The sequence below is a fragment of the Pseudophryne corroboree genome, chromosome 4, assembly GCF_028390025.1.
Source record: "Pseudophryne corroboree isolate aPseCor3 chromosome 4, aPseCor3.hap2, whole genome shotgun sequence".
NCBI lineage: Eukaryota > Metazoa > Chordata > Amphibia > Anura > Myobatrachidae > Pseudophryne > Pseudophryne corroboree.
The window spans coordinates 544,780,227-544,802,571 of NC_086447.1; the positions used below are offsets into that span (position 1 = coordinate 544,780,227).

Below are 22,345 nucleotides of genomic sequence, written 5' to 3' on the forward strand. Positions count from 1 at the left end.
TGAGATGGCGAACCTGACTCCATGGACAAGCGGAAAGCTGAGCTTTCCGCACCTTCATGAATCGCACTCACCATACAAAGGTATGGTGATGCGATTCAGGCACAGAGCGGGGGTACCGCTGGAGAAGTCGGAGACTTCTCCTCGGTAACCCGCTCTGTGAATTGCAGTAAGCAGAGAAAAGCCCTGCTTAACGCAAAACAGGGTTTTTCACTGCTACATGAATAGACCCCTAAGAATGATAACTCACAAACTTTTCTTTCACTCATGGTTAGTGGTTGGGTGAAGCCATTTATTGTCAAACAACTGTGTTTACTCTTTTTAAATCATAATGACAACAGAAACTACCTAAATGACCCTGATCAAAAGTTTACATACCCCAGTTCTTAATACCGTTTATTGCCCCCTTTAACATCAATGACAGCTTGAAGTCTTTTGTGGTAGTTGTGGATGAGGCTCTTTATTTTCTCAGATGGTAAAGCTGCCCATTCTTCTTGGCAAAAAAGCCTCCAGTTCCTGTAAATTCTTGGGCTGTCTTGCATGAACTGCACGTTTGAGATCTTCTCAGAGTGGCTCAATGATATTGAGGTCAGGAGACTGAGATGGCCACTCCAGAACCTTCACTTTATTCTGCTGTAGCCAATGACAGGTCGACTTGGCCTTGTGTTTTGGATCATTGTCATGTTGGAACGTCCAAGTACGTCCCATGCGCAGCTTCCGGGCTGATGAGTGCAAATTTTCCTCCAGTATTTTCTGATAACATGCTGCATTTATCTTGCCATCAATTTTCACCAAGTTTCCAGTGCCTTTGTAGCTCACACATCCCCAAAACATCAGCGATCCACCTCCGTGTTTCACAGAAGGAATGGTGTACCTTTCATCATAGGCCTTGTTGACTCCTCTCCAAATGTAACGTTTATGGTTGTGGCCAAAAAGTTCAATTTTGGTCTCATCACTCCAAATGACTTTGTTCCAGAAGTTTTGAGGCTTGTCTCTGTGCTGTTTGGAGTATTGTAAGCGGGATGCTTTGTGGCATTTGCGTAGTAATGGCTTTCTTCTGCCGACTCGACCATGCAGCCCATTTTTCTTCAAATGCCTCCTTATTGTGCATCTTGAAACAACCACACCACTTTTTTTCAAAGAGTCCTGTATTTCAGCTGAAGTTATTTGTGGATTTTTCTTTGCATCCCGAACAATTTTCCTGGCAGTTGTGGCTGAAATTTTTGTTGGTCTACCTGACCGTGATTTGGTTTCCACAGAATCCTTCATTTTCCACTTCTTAATTAGAGTTTGAACACTGCTGATTGGCATTCTCAATTGCTTGGATATCTTTTTATATCCCTTTCCTGTTTTATACAGTTCAATTACCTTTTCCCGCAGATCCTTTGACAATTCTTTTGCTTTTCCCATGACTCAGAATCCAGACACGTCAGTGCAGCACTGGATGAAAGATACAAGGGTCTTTCAGGAGTCCAGAAACTCACTGACCTTTTATACACACACACACACACACACACACACACACACACACACACACACACACACACACACACACTGATTACAAGCAAACATATCACAGGTGAGGATGGTTACCTTTAGTAGCCATTCAAACCCGTTTGTGTCAACTTGTGTGCATGTTATCAGGCCAAAATCTCCAGGGTATGTAAACTTTTGATCAGGGTCATTTGGGTAGTTTCTGTTGTCATTATGATTTAAAAAGAGTAAACACAGTTGTTTGACAATAAATGGCATCACCCAACCACTGACCATGAGTGAAAGAAAAGTTTGTGAGTTATCATTCATATTCTCTGACAAATGGCCAGAAAATCACAAATTCTGCTAGGGTATGTAAACTTATGAGCACAACTGTATACTCACATCTTTTATATATGCACATTGGCAAGCCTACTTAACATGTGTTGTAAATGTAAATACTTTTAATTGTCAATTTTAAATGTTGCTCATAAATGACATCATAATAATTAGGTTTTCTACTGTACTAACTTCTGCAGTATTATAATTTGCAAAATGCTTTCACCTGCCCTCCATATATAACTATGTATTATATTCATTGTTTGAAGGTATACCAGATTAGTGTTTATAGTCTCGCTAAACCTTTCATCTGTGTGAAAACATTGATGCAGAAAACTACAGTATCACCTTTAATAGATACTTTATTTGGGATATATTTGACCGGCAGACAGAATGCCGGCTGTTAGTATACCGACAGCGGCATCCCGTCTGGCGGAATCCCGGCAGCATGGCTGCGCTCATCACAATTCGGGCTAGGTTGCTCGCCACAGGTTATATTTTGACTCGGTTGGAGCCACCAACCGAGTGGGAATAACCTGCGGTGATTGGGATTCCACCCGGCGGTATTTCACCAGCTGTCGGGATTCCAGCATCGGTCTCCTAAACACCGGGATCCCGACAGCCAGTATTTTAACTGCATCCCCTCTATTCAGATATTGGGGCTGATTCTGAGTTGGGTGTAATGCAACAAACAGGAAGTACAGTAACATTGCACCTGTGTAAAACCATGTTGCACTGTAGATGGACAGTTGTATAGTATAAATGTAATGTAATGTTTCCTTAAATAAAGTACAATCTTAAGGATTGCTACAGATGTTTCCACTTACGTTTAGTCTCACTGCACGTTAAACAGCCCTTGTAGTCACGCCATTCCATGGTTTTGACTCGATAGCACAGATTGCCTTTACGTGCAACTTTTTCCATGAAAATGCTTATTCACAAAACGATGTGAATAGGAATGCACGAGCAGCTTATGCTGATTAAAATGATATGAGGCATGCCTATATTCTGTGTGCGACCGTGACTGTATCTGTCCTTGAAAACACCATAATGTACCATATATACAGTATACAGATACAGCTGCAGGCACACAGAGAATATAGGCATGCCGCATATCATGTTATTGCTAGTTCTAGATCCATATTTGCCATTTATAAACCAGACTAAATTTTATCCCACTTATCCCTTATTTGGCTGTAATGTTGGTATACTTTGTTGTTAAAAATAATAATTAAAAAATGTTAATCTAGATTGTGTAAAGTAATGTAAATATTTATTGTACATCCCAATGATAACTGCTTTATTTTGTCTCTTTTTCTATAACATACTGTACATTGTAACTTGATGAGTGTTCTATTCAACAAGCCTAATGTGTTTCTAGATAAAATTTGCCACATAATTGAGAAAAATATAGGAAATGTTGCATACAACTGTTAATTTGTAAATGTAATATCATGGATCCCCAACACCCATGTTTTATTGTAGGGATATCAAAGTCCCTATTATCAGAATGTAATATCAGTATCATAAATGCTGACAAGGCATGGTATTACAAAGAATCTTTGCTGCTTTATTTTTCTTCTAAAACTTTCCATTTATTATACTGTAATGAACAACCATAGGACCAAATTTACTGCACTGCAGTTTCTACCACTGGATTTAGAGGGGCAACACACCTATGCCCTCATTCCGAGTTGATCGCTAGCTGCCGTTGTTTGCAGGGCAGCGATCAGGCTAAAAATCGGCACTTCTGCGCATGCGTATGGGGCGCAATGCACACGCGCGACGTACTTTCACAAAACTTTTACACAAGGTCTAGCAACGCTTTTCAATCGCACTGCTGGCCACAGAGTGATTGACAGGAAGTGGGTGTTTCTGGGTGGTAACTGACCGTTTTCGGGGAGTGTGTGTAAAAACTCAGGCGTGTCAGATACAAACGCAGGCGTGCCTGGAAAAACACAGGCGTGACTAGCTGAACGCAGGTCGTGTTCGTGACGTCAAAACAGGAACTAAACAGACTGAAGTGATCGCAAGCTAGGAGTAAGTCTCGAGCTACTCAGAAACTGCACAATCTTTTTTTGTAGCAGCGCTGCGATCCTTTCGTTCGCACTTCTGCTTAGCTAAGATACACTCCCAGAGGGCGGCGGCTTAGCGTTTGCATGGCTGCTGAAAGCAGCTAGCGAGCGAACAACTCGGAATGAGGGCCCTAGTTTTGTATTTAATTCAAAATGCCCCTTTAATTCAGCAGTTGAGCAAGTGACAACTTTGAAATGCACTTCTTGGTAAAATTTAGCCTATAGTGTCTATTACTGTGAGAGCACAGTTCAGTCTCGCTGATTGAAACTTGCTACCTTATGGACAGTTTTCTGGGGGTGGTATTTGACTGTTTTAATTCTTTAGGTACATTTTCAAAATGCTGGTTATCTCTTCTCCCTTTAACCCTTAGTATATCAAGGGGGTCTTCTGAGGACCCCAGAATGTTATTTTTTGTGATCCTGCCGTATCTATAACAACTATTTTACTTCTGATTTTTCTATATGTCCCGCATCGGATTAAGATCAATACTGTGAAATTAGCCTTATAAAATGTTCTTTCAAAAAAACGTAAATAATAAAAAAAAACACTATACTACTTTACAAATGCAGAACGTTTTATATGTGAGAAATACAGGAAAACAACCACAACTGTGACATATGCTAAGGACTGTAGTAATGGCAACACATGAATAGTGATGTATTGTTACCGTAGTAAAATTATATAACCTTTTTACAAGAATATACAGTAATACAGTATCCAGTCGGATGTAAGAATGTACACACTTTAATGAGGAAGAATATATGGCTTTTATTGGCTAACTACTCTTGAAATAAATAAACAAAATATTTTATGCTAACTGTCATACCCTTACTAGAGCTTGGTTAAGTACGTTGACGAGGTAGGCTTGGTATATTAAGGGTTAATGGGATTCTAAAGAAAAACGGTCACAAACACCTATGAGCATATTTCTTTTACAAATACTACATACTGCATACCTTCCAACATGACCCTCTCCAGGAGGAACAGAATGCTCTGCTTCTGGACTTCCCTCTAAATGTATGATTGCCGACACCTGTGCTGAAACACCTTTCTTATCCATTAACCTGTTCAACACAGGTGCCGGCAATCATACATTAAGATAAAAGTCCAGGGGCATAGCATGCTGTCTCTTCTGGAGAGGGTCATGTTGGGAGGCATGCATTCAGGTGTAAAAAATGAAGGCTGGCTCATTCAACAAATTGTTGTGGTGTGGCTGTTTGTAAACTTTAGATAGTTTGTTTAGTTAGTTCTGTATTAGTGCTGGGACTGCTGCCATAGCATTTCCTACTTGAGTACAGATGGCCCTACTAACACCACCTGATACTGGACCAGAAAAAGTTAAATTCTGATGCCAAGACACATCCCACTGCATTAAAATAAAAAAAACAAAATACCCTTGTCAGAAGAAAATATTTTTTTGTAGCCTAAAGTAATTCTCTTCTCTGTGTGGTCAATTAAAGCCCTTTTGCTAAATCTTTATTAGCTACAATGCAATTGAATCCATAATGCTATCTTGATCCTTATAGACCCCTTCCCCAAAAAAGCCTAAAATAAAAAGCCTTCAAAAATAATAATTTGGGAATGACAAAGCTAATTAAAATGAAAGATTTTCAGAAGAGAAGCTTTCCCCTGAACAGTCAATAGTTTAACCAATCAGAAAATGTTGGGAAAACTCCACCACTTCTATTGATTTATCAGATTTATTAGAAGTGTTGGGATTTTTTTTTTCAATTTTCTCTTATACAGCAAGTTCCTCAGTTCTCTCACCTACTTCGGTTTGGCTAACAGTGTCCCTCTCCTGTGGAAGCTTACAGTACATGCAAAAGGTCTTACTTTGCCATATGGAACTTGAAAATGCCAGCCAAGAAAAGTACTATTGTGATGGTTTCCATTGTTTGAATTCCTTTTTTATTGATGCATAATTCTTGCATTATTCAATAAAATATTTTATTGATAAAATCAGCTGTAATCAAAGGCTAAAAACATAGGCATATGAAATAAAGGAACTACTATCACAATCCTTATTGTTTCAAATTATGTTGTCCAGTTGTACAACTTTTACCAGTTATATCTAATAAATGATTTTATGTGTAAGCATTTCTGTTCTGGAAAGACAATAATTGATGTATATGTACATTTGCTCACATTATGTTTACTTTTATTTTTTCTTATGATAAGGAGGACAATGAAGATCTAAAGTGTCAATTACAATTTGTGAAAGAAGAAGCAATGTTAATGAGAAAGAAAATGGCTAAGATTGATAAGGATAAAGACAGGCTTGAGCACGAACTTCAGAAGTACAGGTCATTTTATGGTGATCTTGACAGCCCATTACCAAAAGGGGAGGCTAGCGGCCCTCCCACAACAAGAGAAGCAGAGCTGAAACTTCGACTTCGTTTGGTTGAAGAAGAAGCTAACATACTCGGTAGGAAGATTGTGGAGCTGGAAGTAGAAAATAGAGGTTTGAAAGCAGAACTTGATGACCTAAGAGGAGACGATTACTCTGGAGCATCAAATTCATTAATGAGGGAGCAAAGTGAGTCTGTTTCGGAATTAAGGCAGCATTTGCAGTTGGTTGAAGATGAGGCTGAACTGTTACGGCGGAACCTTACTGACTTAGAAGAACAGAACAAACGCATCACTGCAGAAATGAACAAGTACAAGTTTAAGTCTGGGACACATGAGACCTCTAGACATAATGACAATGTGAAGAATGAAGCACTGCAGGAGGAACTGAAAACTACACGTTTGCAGATCAATGAGTTGAGTGGGAAAGTCATGCAACTGCAGTATGAGAACAGAGTTCTCATGTCAAACATGCAGCGTTATGACCTTGCCTCACACCTAGGTATCCGTGGAAGTCCTAGAGACAGTGATGCAGAAAGTGATGCAGGAAAAAAGGAAAGTGATGATGATTCTCGTCCACCACATAGAAAACGAGAAGGCCCCATTGGTGGTGAAAGTGACTCAGAAGAGGTGCGCAATATTTGCAGCCTTACTCCTACTAGATCTTTCTATCCTTCAACTAATGTCTGGCAAAAGAACTTTGCTGAGCGGCAGCAGATGAAGGATATTCGCTCTGAAGCTGAACGACTAGGGAAGACAATTGACCGCCTTATTTCAGACACAAGCACTATCATCACTGAAGCTAGAATTTATGTGGCCAATGGGGATCTGTTTGGACTAATGGATGAGGAGGATGGGGGAAGTAGAATACGGGAACATGAGCTACTGTACCGGATAAATGCACAGATGAAGGCTTTCAGGAAAGAACTTCAAACTTTCATTGACCGGCTAGAAGTCCCAAAGTCTTCTGAAGACAGGGGCACTGATGACCCTCTTTCAGTCAGTCAGGTAGGTAATGTTAATGATACAGTACATCATTTCTATGTACTGTAGGAAATATTTATTTAGCACATTGTGGCAGCTAAAGAAAGTTATTTATCCTGAATTGCATCTGTTACACCATTAGGTCATTTAAATCTCTTAAAAATCTATATTATTTGACATGTTTCCTCAGAAATTGTTAGAAATACAAATAATTTAGCCCCCACTTGTCCTCCAACTTGACATTGCATGATTATGTTACTCTGAGTGCCAGATATGTTAGCATTGTAATCTCCTGATAGCGCCAGATTACTGTAACTGCAGTATAGGCCGAGCCGGATTGGAAGGGGTGCAAGTGTCCCAGACCCCCCTCTCTCAGGCTTCCCCCACCTTTAATTACAGCTGCAGTGCAAAACTGCACTGCGTGCTGCAAAAATTGTGAAGAAGAGGGGGATGGAATCCGAGCAGGGAGCCGGGGCTACATAGCACTATGCAGTCAGTGTCAGCAGCATAGGAGAGAGGAGGGGAGGAGCCAGAAAAAGCTGCACATAGTGTGCCAATTGATGATGCAAGGTAAGATGGGGGAACGTGGACATTTTATGTGTTGTATATGTGTATACAGTATGTGTATGACTATATGTATGTGTGTAACTGTATGTATATATATATGTGTGTACAGTATATGTTTATGACTCTGTGTGACACTATGTATATATGTGTGTGTGTCTGAATATGTATCGCTGTTTGTATGTGTTTGACTGTACATACGCATATGTGTGCAGGGCTTCCATAAGAAACTGTGGGGCCTGGGACAGACAAAATAGGCATAGCCCCCCCCCCCCCCTTCCCCCCCACCCCACCACCACCACCTCCCCCCGCCCCCACCCCATTTGCAATATAGAGTGTTGTCCTCCTTCACCAGAGGTGAAAAAGACTTTGGTGCTTTGCAGACCACAGCCCCCCACCATACAGTGTATGTCCCAAATAAATACAGAGCCCCCCACCCTGTACCCCCACTCAACAGCCCCCACATAAAGTCAGAGCCTATTTACCCTACAAAGCACCTCAACCCATAAAGAACCCACATTAGCCAAAGAGTCTGTCCCCTCCAGGTCCTATCCGTTAACTAACCCCTGGACCCTCTACCCGAAACCCCCCTACAGTAATTCACACCGTCTGAGCCCCCTTACTGTCCGGCACTCATGGCACCAGTTTGCACAACTTCCCAGGGTTTTTACCTGCTCCTAGCTGGGTATGGTGGCTGTCCTGTTGGTTCGGAGTTTGTGTGGGCAGAGTGTGGCCTTTTGTCAGGAGTTGCTGCTCGGTGGAGTCATGTGATGTACAGAACAGAGTCACAGTGTGCAGCACTGAAGCAGTTCTCCTCCATCTGTGTGGGAGTGGAGAGCTCCCTGGCAAGCTGCTAACAGCTATTACGTATTGGACCAAAAAAAAACCCAACACATACAGAGCACACACAGATAACTTTGAATGACACCGCACCCCCTGCATATTGTACATTGTGTGGTAGTTTCTGCATCCGCCCCACCCCAAAAAAAAAAAAAACATAAGCAAGCAAAAAAACAGAAGTAGCATCAGCACCACCTGGTAAAAGCTGCCTATAGGCCAGTAACAGCACAGCCATGACTCCCACCCAGCTCTGCCCTCCTTATATAGTGCAAACACCCTCAGTGTAACAGTCAGCTAACTCCTCCCCCCCCATCCAGGATGATTCACTACTTTACCTCCCTAATCATGGAGTAGATGTACTATAGTGGCACATACTGTATTGTGCCGCTATAGTTCTTCCTGTTTTGCCTCTTTACTGAGGTGAAGCAGGAAGGTACATCGACAAGATGTAAAAATATCTCATTTGCCGGAGCGGGGGAATGAAAACTCCCCCACCCCCTTCGGCGATCCCTATTAGAGAGCATAGCGCATGCGCAGATCTCACTACTCTCGCAAGATGTCACATGCAGTTCTGAGCCAGGAATAACGCTGTCCCTGCTTTGGAGATAACGCAATGACACCTGCAGCTGACCGTTTATGCATTACCCTGCACATTGGCTTGCTATTTTTTAGATAGCAGTGCCGGTAATGACGGGCGCATGCAACTGAGCACACACCTCTGCATTAATACATGGGCAGAAGCTGTATCAGTGCACAGAACGATACCTCTTCCCACTTACCAACCGTTCATACATCTACCTCCATGTCCCTATTACAGTAAGGATGGTAGAACACTTGTAAAGTGATCAGTTTTGTGTGCACTTCCCCTTAATTGTGTCCTCCCTATAATAAGCTGCCCAAACCCCCATATGGATTTAATATTTCATACTTACATGTTCCTTTGCTGCTTTCTGCTTCTACGGTATCTTCAGCTTTTCTTCTGATTCTTCTTCCTCTTCTTTCTTAAATGTCACATTCTGTTGACTGTTCTTTGTGGCTGTTCTGTTCTGTTTCTGCGCTGGGTCCTCTGTCTGTGCTGTGCAAGTGCAGCGGTTCTGTGTGGCTGCCCAAGGTGACCTAGCAGTATAAGGTGGACAGATTCCAGAGGCTATCTCCAATGCCGGGAAGAGGAGATGTAATGGGGAGATGTCTGTCACCAGCCCCGGCCACAGGAGACTGGCAACCGCTAACTGACACAATGGATGCTTGGGTGTTACATAGGTGATTGGTCCCTATCTGCACTGCAGAAAAGGGGGAGGTGGATTCCAGCAGCGGATGCTCAGAAGCAGCAGATGTCAGTAGGGGGCAGACAACAGGGGCGGTCATAGCACAGTGGCAGCAGCATGAAGTGAACAAGCTGGATGCAGGGGGAGACGGCCCTGGAGTTGCAACTGCACCCAGAGCAGGACCAGGCTGACTGTCATTCAAAAAATAGGGGCCACATGTAAAGAAAAAAAATAAAATCAAACAGCAGACAGGTGGCCCCACAAGTGCGTTGCAATAGCGAGAATGTGGCTGTGGTGTATAGTGTGCATAGGGGGTCTGTGTAGTATAACTGGAAGTGGCCTGAGAGATGTGTCTGAGGGTGATCTGTGCAATGTGGCTTAGGAATCTATGCAATATGATTGTCTGTAGAATAACTGTGCAGGGTGATTTGTGAAATGTAGATGGGCTTCAGTGCAATCTGAATCCTGAAAGTCTGCAATGTGGCTGGGAGATTTAATGCCAAGGGTAGAGTCTGTACAATTTGGATCGGGTTTTATGTAATCTGGCAGACGTTTTGCACAGTGCATCTGGCAATTTGTGCACTGGAGATTGGAGGACTAAATTCTGCCAAGCACAGCGTTATCTGTCAACACAATCCTGGACTCTATTGAGTAATCCTAAAGTCATTGGCACTAAGATGAAACAAATATGTAATGTTGAGGGAAGAACAAAAATAATAAAGCCAAGTATATTTAAGCAAATAAGCATCACAAAGTATAATAAGGTAGGCCAGTCACCTACCGTACATACAGTGGAGGCATCTATATTGTGGCCTCAACCAATATGCTGCTTATTCATTTGTCATTGCTTGACTAATATTTATGAGGTGTGATTTATATTCATGAGGTATTGGAATTGATAAGTTGCACTCTCATAAATATTGGTCCAGCCCACATAATGGATGTTTACTACATGTGTTGATCACAAGTCCATTTTAACATAAAATTTGTTATGTGCAAATACAACTTTTAGTCTTGATGATGAAGCAATGCTTGTTTAGGTAAATATAAACAGATGTGTCCACTTACATCTAACCTCACTGCACATTAAACAGCCCTTCTAGACTTGGTAGCGTCGAGCATCTTTTCTTGCGACTTTTTCCCTTAAAATAAGTATTATTCGCAAAACAAATAGGACACACATGCATCTTTTGCTGATTAAAATGATATGCGCCTATATTCTGTGTGCAATTGTGGCTATATCTGCATACAAAATGTTACACATATCATTTTATGCAGCAGAGTTTGCTTGTGCGTCCTTTTCACATAGCATTGTGAATAAGACGCATTTTCGGTAAAAAAAAGACGCCCGGCACTGCATGGACCTATCAGCTCACTCATGCTAGACATCTCCCGATGCGTGACGTATTGAGGCAAGATGTATGAGGACACAACTGTATGTTGTCTTTCATTTACCAGTGCAGAAGAAGTAATCTCTTGAATTTATTATTCAAGATTATTCTCTATTATGATTAAATGAGACAAAGGTAAAATAGCATTCTCGGTTATCATAACCGTAATGTTTTTCCTTTGTTTTGTTTTTTAGCTATTTCCAGTAATAAAGAATGTCCTTTTTTAAAGACAGTAATACATTGTAACTAAGTTGTAGCTGAATTTTGTTACACAATTTAGAAGGCATCACTATTTTGAAAGTGTATTGTGTTGAAAGCAACATTAAGCTGATGATATAATAAATAATCCTGTAAACAGTTTAACAATAAATCGATTTGGTGCACATCTGACACTTACCTAACAATATACTTACTGTCACCTAACACATCAGTTAAACATGTTTTCTATCTATGAGGGGTCCAACTAGAAATTAAAAATAACTTTTATTATCCCTTTGGTGCAGCCTTCAGAGTATTGCCAGTCATCGGGGGTATATTTACTAAAGCGCGGGTTTTCAGAAGTGGAGATGTTGCCTGTTGCAACCTATCAGATTCGAGCTATTATCTTCTAGAAGATGCTATATAAATAGTAGAATTTGATTGGTTGCTATGGGCAACATCTCCACTTCTATGAACCCTCACTTTAGTAATCATACCCCCTGGAGAGAGGAGCGTTGCAGTTGCTAAGATGGTTCTTACCGTATTTGGCAGCAGACATGAACTAGCTTATCAACATACTGTAACAGCTCCACTGATGTACACATCCACTAGTGGCCTGAGCAAGGAATCACATTAACTCTAGGGCTGGTAGGTAGGGCAGGGAGGTAAGTCATCTGCTGTGTCTGCAAAGGCATTTTTAGCTGATTCTTTACTTAACACTCTTATTGCCTTTGTATTATGCATTATCCCCTAATAGCACGTTAATAATTTACACTTTTAGTTGGAAGTAGAAGAAACAAAATGTTTTTTAAACCTTTGTAACTTGGATCTTAACTGGGATATTAGTCTAGCTCTAAACTCAATTAAGCATACTATAATGTCAAAGGACAGTTCTGTGATAGTGTACATGATCATTTGTTTTTTGCATTTGGAACACTGTTTTAACCAATTTTTCGGATGTTTGAATTGTTCTGTGACCTGTTTTATATTTCCAACTCAGAAACAAAACGCAAAGGAATTATCCTGTGGGTTATAATACATCATGTGCCCCATAGTATTAAATACAGTACATGATTGTGTGTTCCTGCCTGCAGTATCTGGGTTGAGAAGTTCATTTCATATGCGGTACTGTTACTTGTTCATGTGTATTGCTGGCAGCACTGTGAGTGAATAAATCTTTCTGTTTCTGTATTTACCTTCCCAGATGTTCCAGCCTATTATTTTACTTATCCTCATCCTAGTATTATTTTCTTCTCTTTCCTACACAACTATATTTAAGCTTGTCTTCCTTTTCACCCTCTTTTTTGTCCTGTAACCCTTTCCACCGTTTTCAGTTTTGTGTAGTTGTTTATTTTCAGTTTTGTTTGTTTTGTCCACTCACCAAGATAAGAAGTAAAAGAACTATAGTTTCTGCTCCAGCTACAGTTACAGAAAACACTGAAGACTATTTATATAACCCAATGCTACATTCTCCCGCAGCTTTTACAAGTAAGTAATTTGTCACTCATATCCTTTATTGAAAAAGAAACAATATTTTACACACATATATATATATATATATATATATATACATACATACATACATACATACATACATTTTTGTTTTTGGTCGGGGGGTTTGTTGCTTTTTGAATACTCTTTGGAGGGCATGTAAAGTGCACAACTCTGTGTCACAACATCTGCTCTGCTTTTGGAATCATATAACTTTTATTCACGGACACACCCTAAACTTGAGTCATGAAGCAAGACTTGGAGGAAATTCCTCAGTAAATCCATGTAAAATGGAATTAAGATGGGAATATTGCTATTTGCTTTGGTATTGAAACAGTTTTGCATGGCTACCAAACAATGACATCTTGGCCCACTAAAGAAAGAACACATTTAAAGCAAATACCTTTCCTCTGAGAGGCTTTCAGCTTGATGGAAATGATTGTGCAATCTCACTAATTGCTGTAATTCCTGCAATGTCACACTACTCTGCACCAGAAGTTATACTAATAAGCAAGCTCAGACGCTGTGACGGTTCTTTGTTACCACAATGGAAATGGACTTTAGATCAGAATGGCTAAAATATGTTTTTAAAGAACGATATATACTCAATAATGTGTCGTTATTCACACATACCCTCACATATTTTCTCTTTCTTCACCTTCCCATCTTCCTGAACCCAGGCCAACATTGCTGTGTGACTATATCATACAGCTCACCAAGAACCTTTGCAATCTAACTAGACCATGATGCAATAGATAACGCCTATCGTGTATAAATGCTTACAGTAGTTCTCTATAGATTGTAAGCTTGCGAGCAGGGCCTTCCTACCTCTATATCTGTCTGTTATTACCCAGTTTAGTTCTATCACTGTTGTTTCCAATTGCAAAGCGCAATGGAATATGCTGCACTATAAAATAAACTGTTAATAAATAATAATTATGTGCAAAGGACTGTGGTATAAAAATGTGAAATTCAGAATGTCAACACCAGCATGTTTACATGTTCTGAGTATTGTCAGTCTGGATGTCAACATAGACGTCATTTTGACATGGTGAAAATGGTGACATGTTCATTTTGTCAATTAAAAATGTCGACGTGCCATTTTATGACAGAGACTTGCTGGCCAACTTGTTGGAGCTGCGGCAGCTGCCTCGCACAACCCCGTAGGTCACGTAACTGGCCAGCAGTGTCGCAGGTGATCTGATGCTACGTCATAGGACGCAGCATAGATCACTAATGCAAACAGGAGGCGCCTGCTGCATTAACATATCAGTGCTATTACTGCTGCTTACCTTTATATTTGGTAGGAGGGAAGTGTCAGACTCAGGGAGAGAAAGACATCACTCACCAGAGACTCATGGGCAGATTGACACCAGCTTGGGAAGATCTTGGAGGGAGATTTATCAAATCTTGTAGAGAAATAAAGTGTAGAGAGAAAACGTATCAACCAGTCAGTTCTTAACTGTCATTTTTCTAGCACAGCTTGTACAATGACAGCCAGAAGCTGATTGGTTGGTACTTTATCTCTCTCCAAGCTTTAATTAGTCTTCCCTTTAGAGCACAGGTTCTCAAACTCGGTCCTCAGGACCCCACACAGTGCATGTTTTGCAGGTCTCCTCACAGAATCACAAGTGAAATAATTAGCTCCACCTGTGGACTTGTTAAAATGTGTCAGTGAGTAATTAATACACCTGTGCACCTGCTGCGTTACCTGCAAAACATGCACTGTGTGGGGTCCTGAGGACCGAGTTTGAGAACCTATGCTTTAGAGCACAGGTTCTCAAACTCGGTCCTCAGGACCCCACATAGTGCATGTTTTGCAGGTCTCCTCACAGAATCACAAGTGAAATAATTAGCTCCACCTGTGGACCTTTTAAAATGTGTCGGTGAGTTGCTGGGTTACCTGCAAAACATGCACTGTGTGGGGTCCTGAGGACCGAGTTTGAGAACCTATGCTTTAGAGTTTAAAAAGGCTTGTGTTTCCAGTGTATGGGTAGACAATGCTGGACAAGCTCACTGATCTATTAGAAAGTATAACTATGATAGGTTAGTGCTAGACATCACCAAGGGACAACTGTACTTCTTATTTCAATATTCTCGTCATCTGACAAATTAACAGAATGCTAGTGCACTGCTCATATTTACATAAGTGAAGTTAAATTAGCACATCTAAGGAAACAACATTGTAATGAGAACCCATTCATATCTATGCTTTTACATACATAAAAGTGTTTTATCTCTTTCATCTCATGGGTTTATAACTACAGTACTCTCTAGTGCAGTGGTAGCCAACCCTGGTCCTCGAGAGCTACCAACAGTTCACCTTTTCCAGGTCTCCTGGCAGGTGCACATGTGCAGTTATTATTAACAGTCACATTTTAAAAAATCCACAGGTGGACTCTGTGAGGAGACCTGGAAAACGTGCACTGTTGGTAGCTCTCGAGGACCAGGGTTGGCTACCCCTGCTCTAGTGTTTGGAAAACTTGAAACCATTTTTAGATTGAAGAACTAATTTCATAGACTCATTTATCCTGCACTTATCAATGACAAAATAGTCATTTTTCTTTATTTTTGGTGGGAAATATTTGGACAACTGATGATTTATAAGTTGATTATTAGAGGTAAAAATAGAGTATAATGTCTGAAAACTGAATATTCAGCCTGCTTTATTTTGGGGGGAAAGTACATCTCATACACTGCAGTTTAATAAATATATTCTTATATTGCACCTTCCTTTTTAGGAGATATCCAGGTATTTACTGATATCACAAATAATCAGAATATGGGTATCTGAAATGTTTTATTTTCCTGTATTTTTATTAAAAAGAAATGAAAAAAATAATAATAAAAATTAGTTTCTGAATTATATGTTTTTTTAATTATAGAACATAAAACATAGCAAGTACTAAATATTACACTAAAATCAAACAAGTTCTACTTAAAATTATAATTGTATAAAACATAGGACAGGTAAAATCTAAAGACAAGCTAGACAAAGGAAGTAAAGACACAAGACGGGGAAGAGGGACCTGCTCATGAGAGTTTATTGTCTAATGAATCAGAATCAGTTTATTGCCAGGTATATCAGTACATAATACACAAGGAATTTGTTTCCGATAACCACAGCTCCCAGACAGTATATGACATACGACAAGAAACATAAAGGAAGAAAGAACCCATGACGATGGCTTGAGTACATGAGTAGAGTACAGAAAGGATTTGACAATATGACTAAGCGATTGCTGAATTAACCAAGTTAGTTGCCTGCGAAAAGAAACTGTTTCTCTGTCTAGCTGTTCTCACGAGCTTCGACTATGGGGACTGGTGTCATTTATATATATATATATATATATATATATATATTTATATATATATATATATGTACGTATATACCATGCCCTCAGTGTGTCGAGTGCAGCAAGCCCGCAGGGGGCTTTCTAGTGCTCGCCCCACTGCCGGCATACTGTAGTAGCTAAATTTAGCCCTCTGCCCCTCGGCAGCTTAACTCTAACCCTCCTCGGCATACTTAAATTCGGGATTCCAGCGTCGGCATTATGAACAGTGTCGGGATTCCAACACCAGTCTTCTCACCAGTTTTGGGATTCTGGTGATAGTAGTTCGAATGCCGGCATCCCAAGGACCAGTATGTCAACTGTATGCCGTTTTAGGCCATGCAAGGAATAAAATAGAAACTCCTGATTTTTGAAGTGGTGGTCTTTAAAAGTTGACAAACCCGCCGAAAAAATTACTAGGATCGGACAGGGATGATTGCTGAAACAGCAGGTAAATTAAGTGATTTGAGTGGCAAGATTGATGGACAGGAATACCATCCAATTGGATAATGGAGGATTGTGATGCCTCTGCCCAGACATAAAATTAAATGTATGAATCAGAGATAAGAAAGACTACATAGCAGGTACACTCCATCCCTCAACAAGAATGTATTAAAATTTACATAGGTACTATAAAGTTTCATTATGTTCATGATCTAAAAATATTTCTAGCTATCATATATTTATAAATACCTAACACATGTAATGTAAACTCATTTTTATTCATCAATTATTATCTATAAGTAAATATATTAAAAATAAATGGTAAGTGAAATATCAAAAGATACTGTAGATAAATAGAAAAAGTGAATAATTAAACAAAAATCAGATTATAAGGGAACCGCCCCTTAAATAGACAAAATACAAAACTAGAAAGAAAATAACTTATAAAAAAAATCACTACAATTAGATGACTTTATATCTTTCTCTTTATTCCTACACCATTATCTTACTCAAACTCCTAACAAACCCACAAAGTGAAAAAAAATAGTATTTAGTAGTTATAATAGTAGTAGTTATTCTTGTGATTTAAATTGAATTGTGTTTTCTATAAAAGCACAATCTAATGATAATGAATAGAATAGCTTATTTTCCTCTGTGTTTTTTTTCTATGGTGTCAATTGAATGTTGCTTTCAATAATGAATAGAAGAGCACCAGTAAATGAATGTGAGTTAAATAGCCTGTAATCCACGTCAGATTGTATAGAAACTGCTGCCATATAAAGCATGCCATAGTGGGTTATTATTTATAATATGACAGGGGTCGACAGCAGATTATGTATAGACATCAAAACTATATCAAACTCGACGCTTAGTAAATGTAGCCTTAATGCTGAGCAAAATAATGCCTATCTACCCCTATTGTCTAGGCTGCAATTTTATTTTATTCCTACATGTTTTCTTGTCCATCTCCCTACTCTCTATTCAGCTACTTCTGCCCAAGGTGAAACCTGAGTTGCAGTCACACAAACTAAAACCTGGAAAATTTCTCAACATTCATTTTGTTGCCAGTTTTGAAGCTGCCGCACATGGCAGGTGTTTTTGCAGTGGTTTTGATGCTGTTAACAGTAACAACTGGCAATGTGGAGCATTTTTAAACTGATACATAACATGCCATTTTGCCCAAAGTGCATGTGTGGAACCTGCCATTAGTAATGTAACAATTAAAGCCCTCCCTCCTATACAGTGCTGTTTTACTTTGCTTTGGTCCTTATAAGGTTACCCATATCTATGGAGGGATGTGGTCAGTATCCCAGCGGTCAGGATGACGGTGGTCATGTGACCAAACCGGAATCCCAACACCACTTGGAATCCCGGCTCCGGAAAGCACAGACCGCCGACATCCTGAAGGTAAGTATTGTGGGGATGGTTAGGGTCAGTACTGTTTTTATGGAAAAATAGGGTTAGGAACTATGGGTCTGTGGGTTACTATTACGAAAAGATAGATTTTTTTCAAGAAAAGAAGGACTCAAAATGGACTTTAAAATAAAACTTATCTTATGGAAAATAAATTTTGGCCCAGGACAGGTTCAGGAACCCAGATTTTTTTCAAGAAAAGAAGGACTCAAAATGGACTTTAAAATAAAACTTATCTTATGGAAAATACATTTTGGCCTAGGACAGGTTCAGGAACCCAGTTCCCAATTATGCCATATTTAATAAGAGTTCATGCTGAAAAATAGCACTGGCTAGGGTTATGGACAGTGGGAAATGGAGGTGGGTTAGGGTTAGGCACTAGAGGGGGAGTTAGCCCCCGAGTCACCTAGCCCTACCAGCCTCCCCAACTATCTAAGCCCTAGCAGCCACCCCAGGCGGGCTAGGGGAGGGGTCAAATAATTACCCCGTCCCCTGTCGGCATGTGACCGCCAGCATCCGACCACTGGCCTCCTGTATCACACCCTCTAGGGGTGCATTTCATGTAGCATTGCAACCCTCCATGTACCCCTAGCCAGTGTGTTTCAGGGAATGAAATATTAATGTACCCATATAGGATATAAAAAGTAATTGTGACAAACCCTCTAAAATCAAACATTTGGAACACCCCTTCCAGAAATCCAGCGTTTGCCCCTGAATCAGGAGTGGTCTCTAATTTCAAGGCTGAGGACTGGAAACAATGCTATTTAGCACAGCCTGTTTAGAGATTGGAGGGAGGAGTTACTTTGTTACATCCTTCATCCTCTTTTTTCCTGTAGTTTGAGCTATCTTGCCTCTCTCAACTACCACATTTTCCAATATTTATTTTGTCCTTTCGAACGATGGGGCCAAAAGCACACAGTGATAAGTAACACTTTGTATTTTTCACATACAAAACATAGGGATGGAAATTTGCAGTGTAGCACTTTTTAAATTTGACACTTTTAAAACCGCCCGGAAAAAAAAACCTGCAGAAAATTTGATGGTTTTATAAAATTGCAGGTTGAAGAATCTCCCACCTAGACTTCTACTAAGTACTCAGCTTTATATGCCATTTATCCTGATGTTACATAATGTGGCATGCCACGCAGTCTGCCTATACACATGCTAGAATGCATTTTAGCTTGTGTGAATTATTTAAAATAAAATTAAAAATGCAAGCAAGGTTTTCATGCACAAATCCATAATGCTTATTAAGGTAAGAGCATAGACAGTACATATGATAACTTCAGCATTACTTAATTGATTGTATCAACATCAGGGCTGCCACCAGAAATTGTGGGGCCCGGGACTGACAAAATAGGCAGGGCCCCCTCCCTTTTACAAAAAATATTTTAAGCAGATATTTTGGCCAAAAATTATCAAGCCTGTCACCACGTCAAGGTAGACTCTTTAGGCAGGTACCTAACCACCCTAGTGCCAGATATGCCCCCAGTGCCACATACAGAAATGCCCCCACAGTGTCTGCCAGAAATGCCCCCAGTGCCAGATATGCCCCCAGTGCCAGATATGCCCCTAGTGCCAGATACATATATGCCCCCCAGTGCCAGATATGCCCCCACAGTGCCTGCCAGATATGCCCCCAGTGCCACATATAGAAATGCCCCCACAGTGCCTGCCAGATATGCCCCAAGTTCCAGATATGCCCCCAGTGCCAGATACAGAAATGCCCCCACAGTGCCTGCCAGATATGCCCCTAGTGCCAGATATGCCCCCACAGTGCCTGTCAGATATGCCCCCGGTGCCAGATATGCTCCCAGTGCCACATACAGAAATGCCCCCACAGTGCCTGCCAGAAATGCCCCCAGTGTCAGATACAGAAATGCCCCCACAGTGCCTGCCAGATATGCACCAATGCCAGACATGCCCCCACAGTGCCTGCCAGATATGCCCCCAGTGCCAGATATGCCCCCACAGTGCCTGTCAGATATGCCCCCAGTGCCAGATATGCTCCCAGTGCCACATACAGAAATGCCCCCACAGTGTCTGCCAGAAATGCCCCCAGTGCCAGATATGCCCCCAGTGCCCCACATACAGAAATGCCCCCACAGTGCCTGCCAGATATGCCGCCATTGCCAGATACAGAATTGCCCCCACAGTGCATGCCAGATATGCCCCCAGACCGCAGTGCCAGATAAAAAAATGCCTGCACAGTGCCTGCCAGATATGCCCCCAGTGCCAGATACATATATGCCCCCAGTGCCAGATATGCCACCAGTGCCAGATACAGAAATGCCCCCACAGTGCCTTCCAGATATGCCCCCAGTGCCAGATACATATATGTCCCCATTGCCAGATATGCCCCCACAGTGCTTGCCAGCTATGCCCCCAGTGCCAGATATGCCCCCATTGGCAGATACAGAAATGCCCCCTCAGTGTCTGCCAGATATGCCCCCAGTGCCAGGTACACATGTCCTCACAGCCCGGGCCCCCTTCTCACAAAACACACAGTCACAGACAGAGACAACAACTTACAGTACCTTTACAAATCCGTCCTCTCTGTTCTCTCTCCCATGCTGTCTGCTGCTGCCGGCCTCCTCCTGTCCCTAGCTCTGCGGCTCCTCTTCACCAGATGCGGCGTGACGTCATGCTGCGTCGCATCCGAATAAAATAAACTTTATTAAAAAGAACAGCAAGCAGCAGCTTGCTGTGATCAGCGGCGGGTGGCGGGCCAGCTGGATATGAAGGGGCAGTCGGCCAGCCGCGGTCATTGTCACCCGCGGCGGCCGCCGCCGGGAATAGCCACGGCTGGCTGTGTGTGCAGTCCGGGCCCTCCACTCTGTCAGAGTGGCCGGGCCCGGGACAACTGTACACCGGGCACCCCCTTGATGGCGGCCCTGATCAACATGCATAATGCATACCTCCCAATCATGGCAATTTCAGCATGACAGTCCCACTGGAGGCTGTGGAACAGTGTCACCTCTGCCATAGCTGCAGTTCAGCGGTGTGAATATATGCCCCTGGCATGCATGCATTTTTTCTGTGCAGGAAGATGGTGGGGGAAAGCCTAGCAGTTGTCAAAGTGCTGAGATCACCCCAAGCATGACAAGAAAAAGGGACTAACCATGTTGGTAATACTTCAGGAGGCGTGGTCTGTCAGACACAAGGTCACACCCCTTTTCCAATCCAGGAAATAAAAAAGTTGGGAGGTATGATAATGTCAGGAATTTACCTGCCTGATGATTATTCACTTTGAGCCATATTTAGATTTAGAAGTAAAACCGTTACCTTGACAAAATGGGTGTGGTATGTAGACAGACTAGACTTAGGTCGACAGTGTCTAGGTCGACCACTATTGGTCGACATTAAGTATGTCGACATGGTTTCTAGGTCGACAGGGACTCTAGGTCGACATGAGTTTTTTACAAAAAATTGATGTAGTTTTCTTCGTAGAGTTACCCGGAACCCCAATTAGTGCACCGTGTCCACTCTCAGCTTCGGGCAATGTGCCTCGCTCTGCTACTCAGCAGAGGTTACCGTTCCCAATCATAGTCCACGTGGATCGAAAAGTATGAAAAAATTGTGAAAAACTCATGTCGACCTTTTGTCATGTCGATCTACTACATGTTGACCTAGAGTCCCTGTCGACCTAGAAACCATATCGACCTACTTACTGTTGACCAATAGTGGTCGACCTAGACATTGTCGACCTAAGTCTTGTCGACTTAAAGACCGGATCCCGACAAAACCATGGTGTTCTACAAGTGGGCAAATTTAAAATATGTAGACAGATTTAGAAGGGAGCTTTTTAGCTCAGCTCAAGTCAGAGTGTTCTGACAAAGATGCCCTGTATTTGCTGGCGACATGTAAATAAGAGGCAGTATCATCCCTGTATGAACAAACAAAAAAATTGCATTTGCGCCACTTGCATCTCCACATGCTTGCCAAGTGCAGGACTGCTGAGAGCTGAGTGGTAACTGGGGGCGTATTATTATTATTATTATCCTTTATTTATATGGCGCCACATGGGATCCGCAGCGCCCAATTACAGAGTCAAAAAATAAGCAAAACATGAAGACAGTGACTTACAATTCAATACAATATAGGACAAGTACAGGGTATATAAACATAGCTGCGTCAGTAAACAGCACTGAAATAAGTATCAGGGTGGCAGAAAACCAAGGGATTTGGTGCC

At 41.4% G+C, this 22,345-nt stretch overlaps 1 protein-coding gene across 3 annotated transcripts in view; it reads left to right on the forward strand.

Annotated features, from left to right (window-relative positions):
* MTCL3 (MTCL family member 3) overlaps positions 1 to 22,345 on the forward strand; it is a 107,530-nt gene that overhangs the window by 25,962 nt on the left and 59,223 nt on the right. The window contains exons 5-6 of one of the 3 annotated variants that reach the window (XM_063917351.1): positions 6,064 to 7,239; positions 12,859 to 12,961. In XM_063917351.1, the coding sequence (XP_063773421.1) occupies positions 6,064 to 7,239; positions 12,859 to 12,961 (1,279 nt within the window). Of the gene's footprint in view, positions 1 to 6,063; positions 7,240 to 12,473; positions 12,653 to 12,677; positions 12,962 to 22,345 lie in introns of those variants that run through there. The other 2 variants (XM_063917352.1, XM_063917354.1) reach the window with 2 other exon arrangements.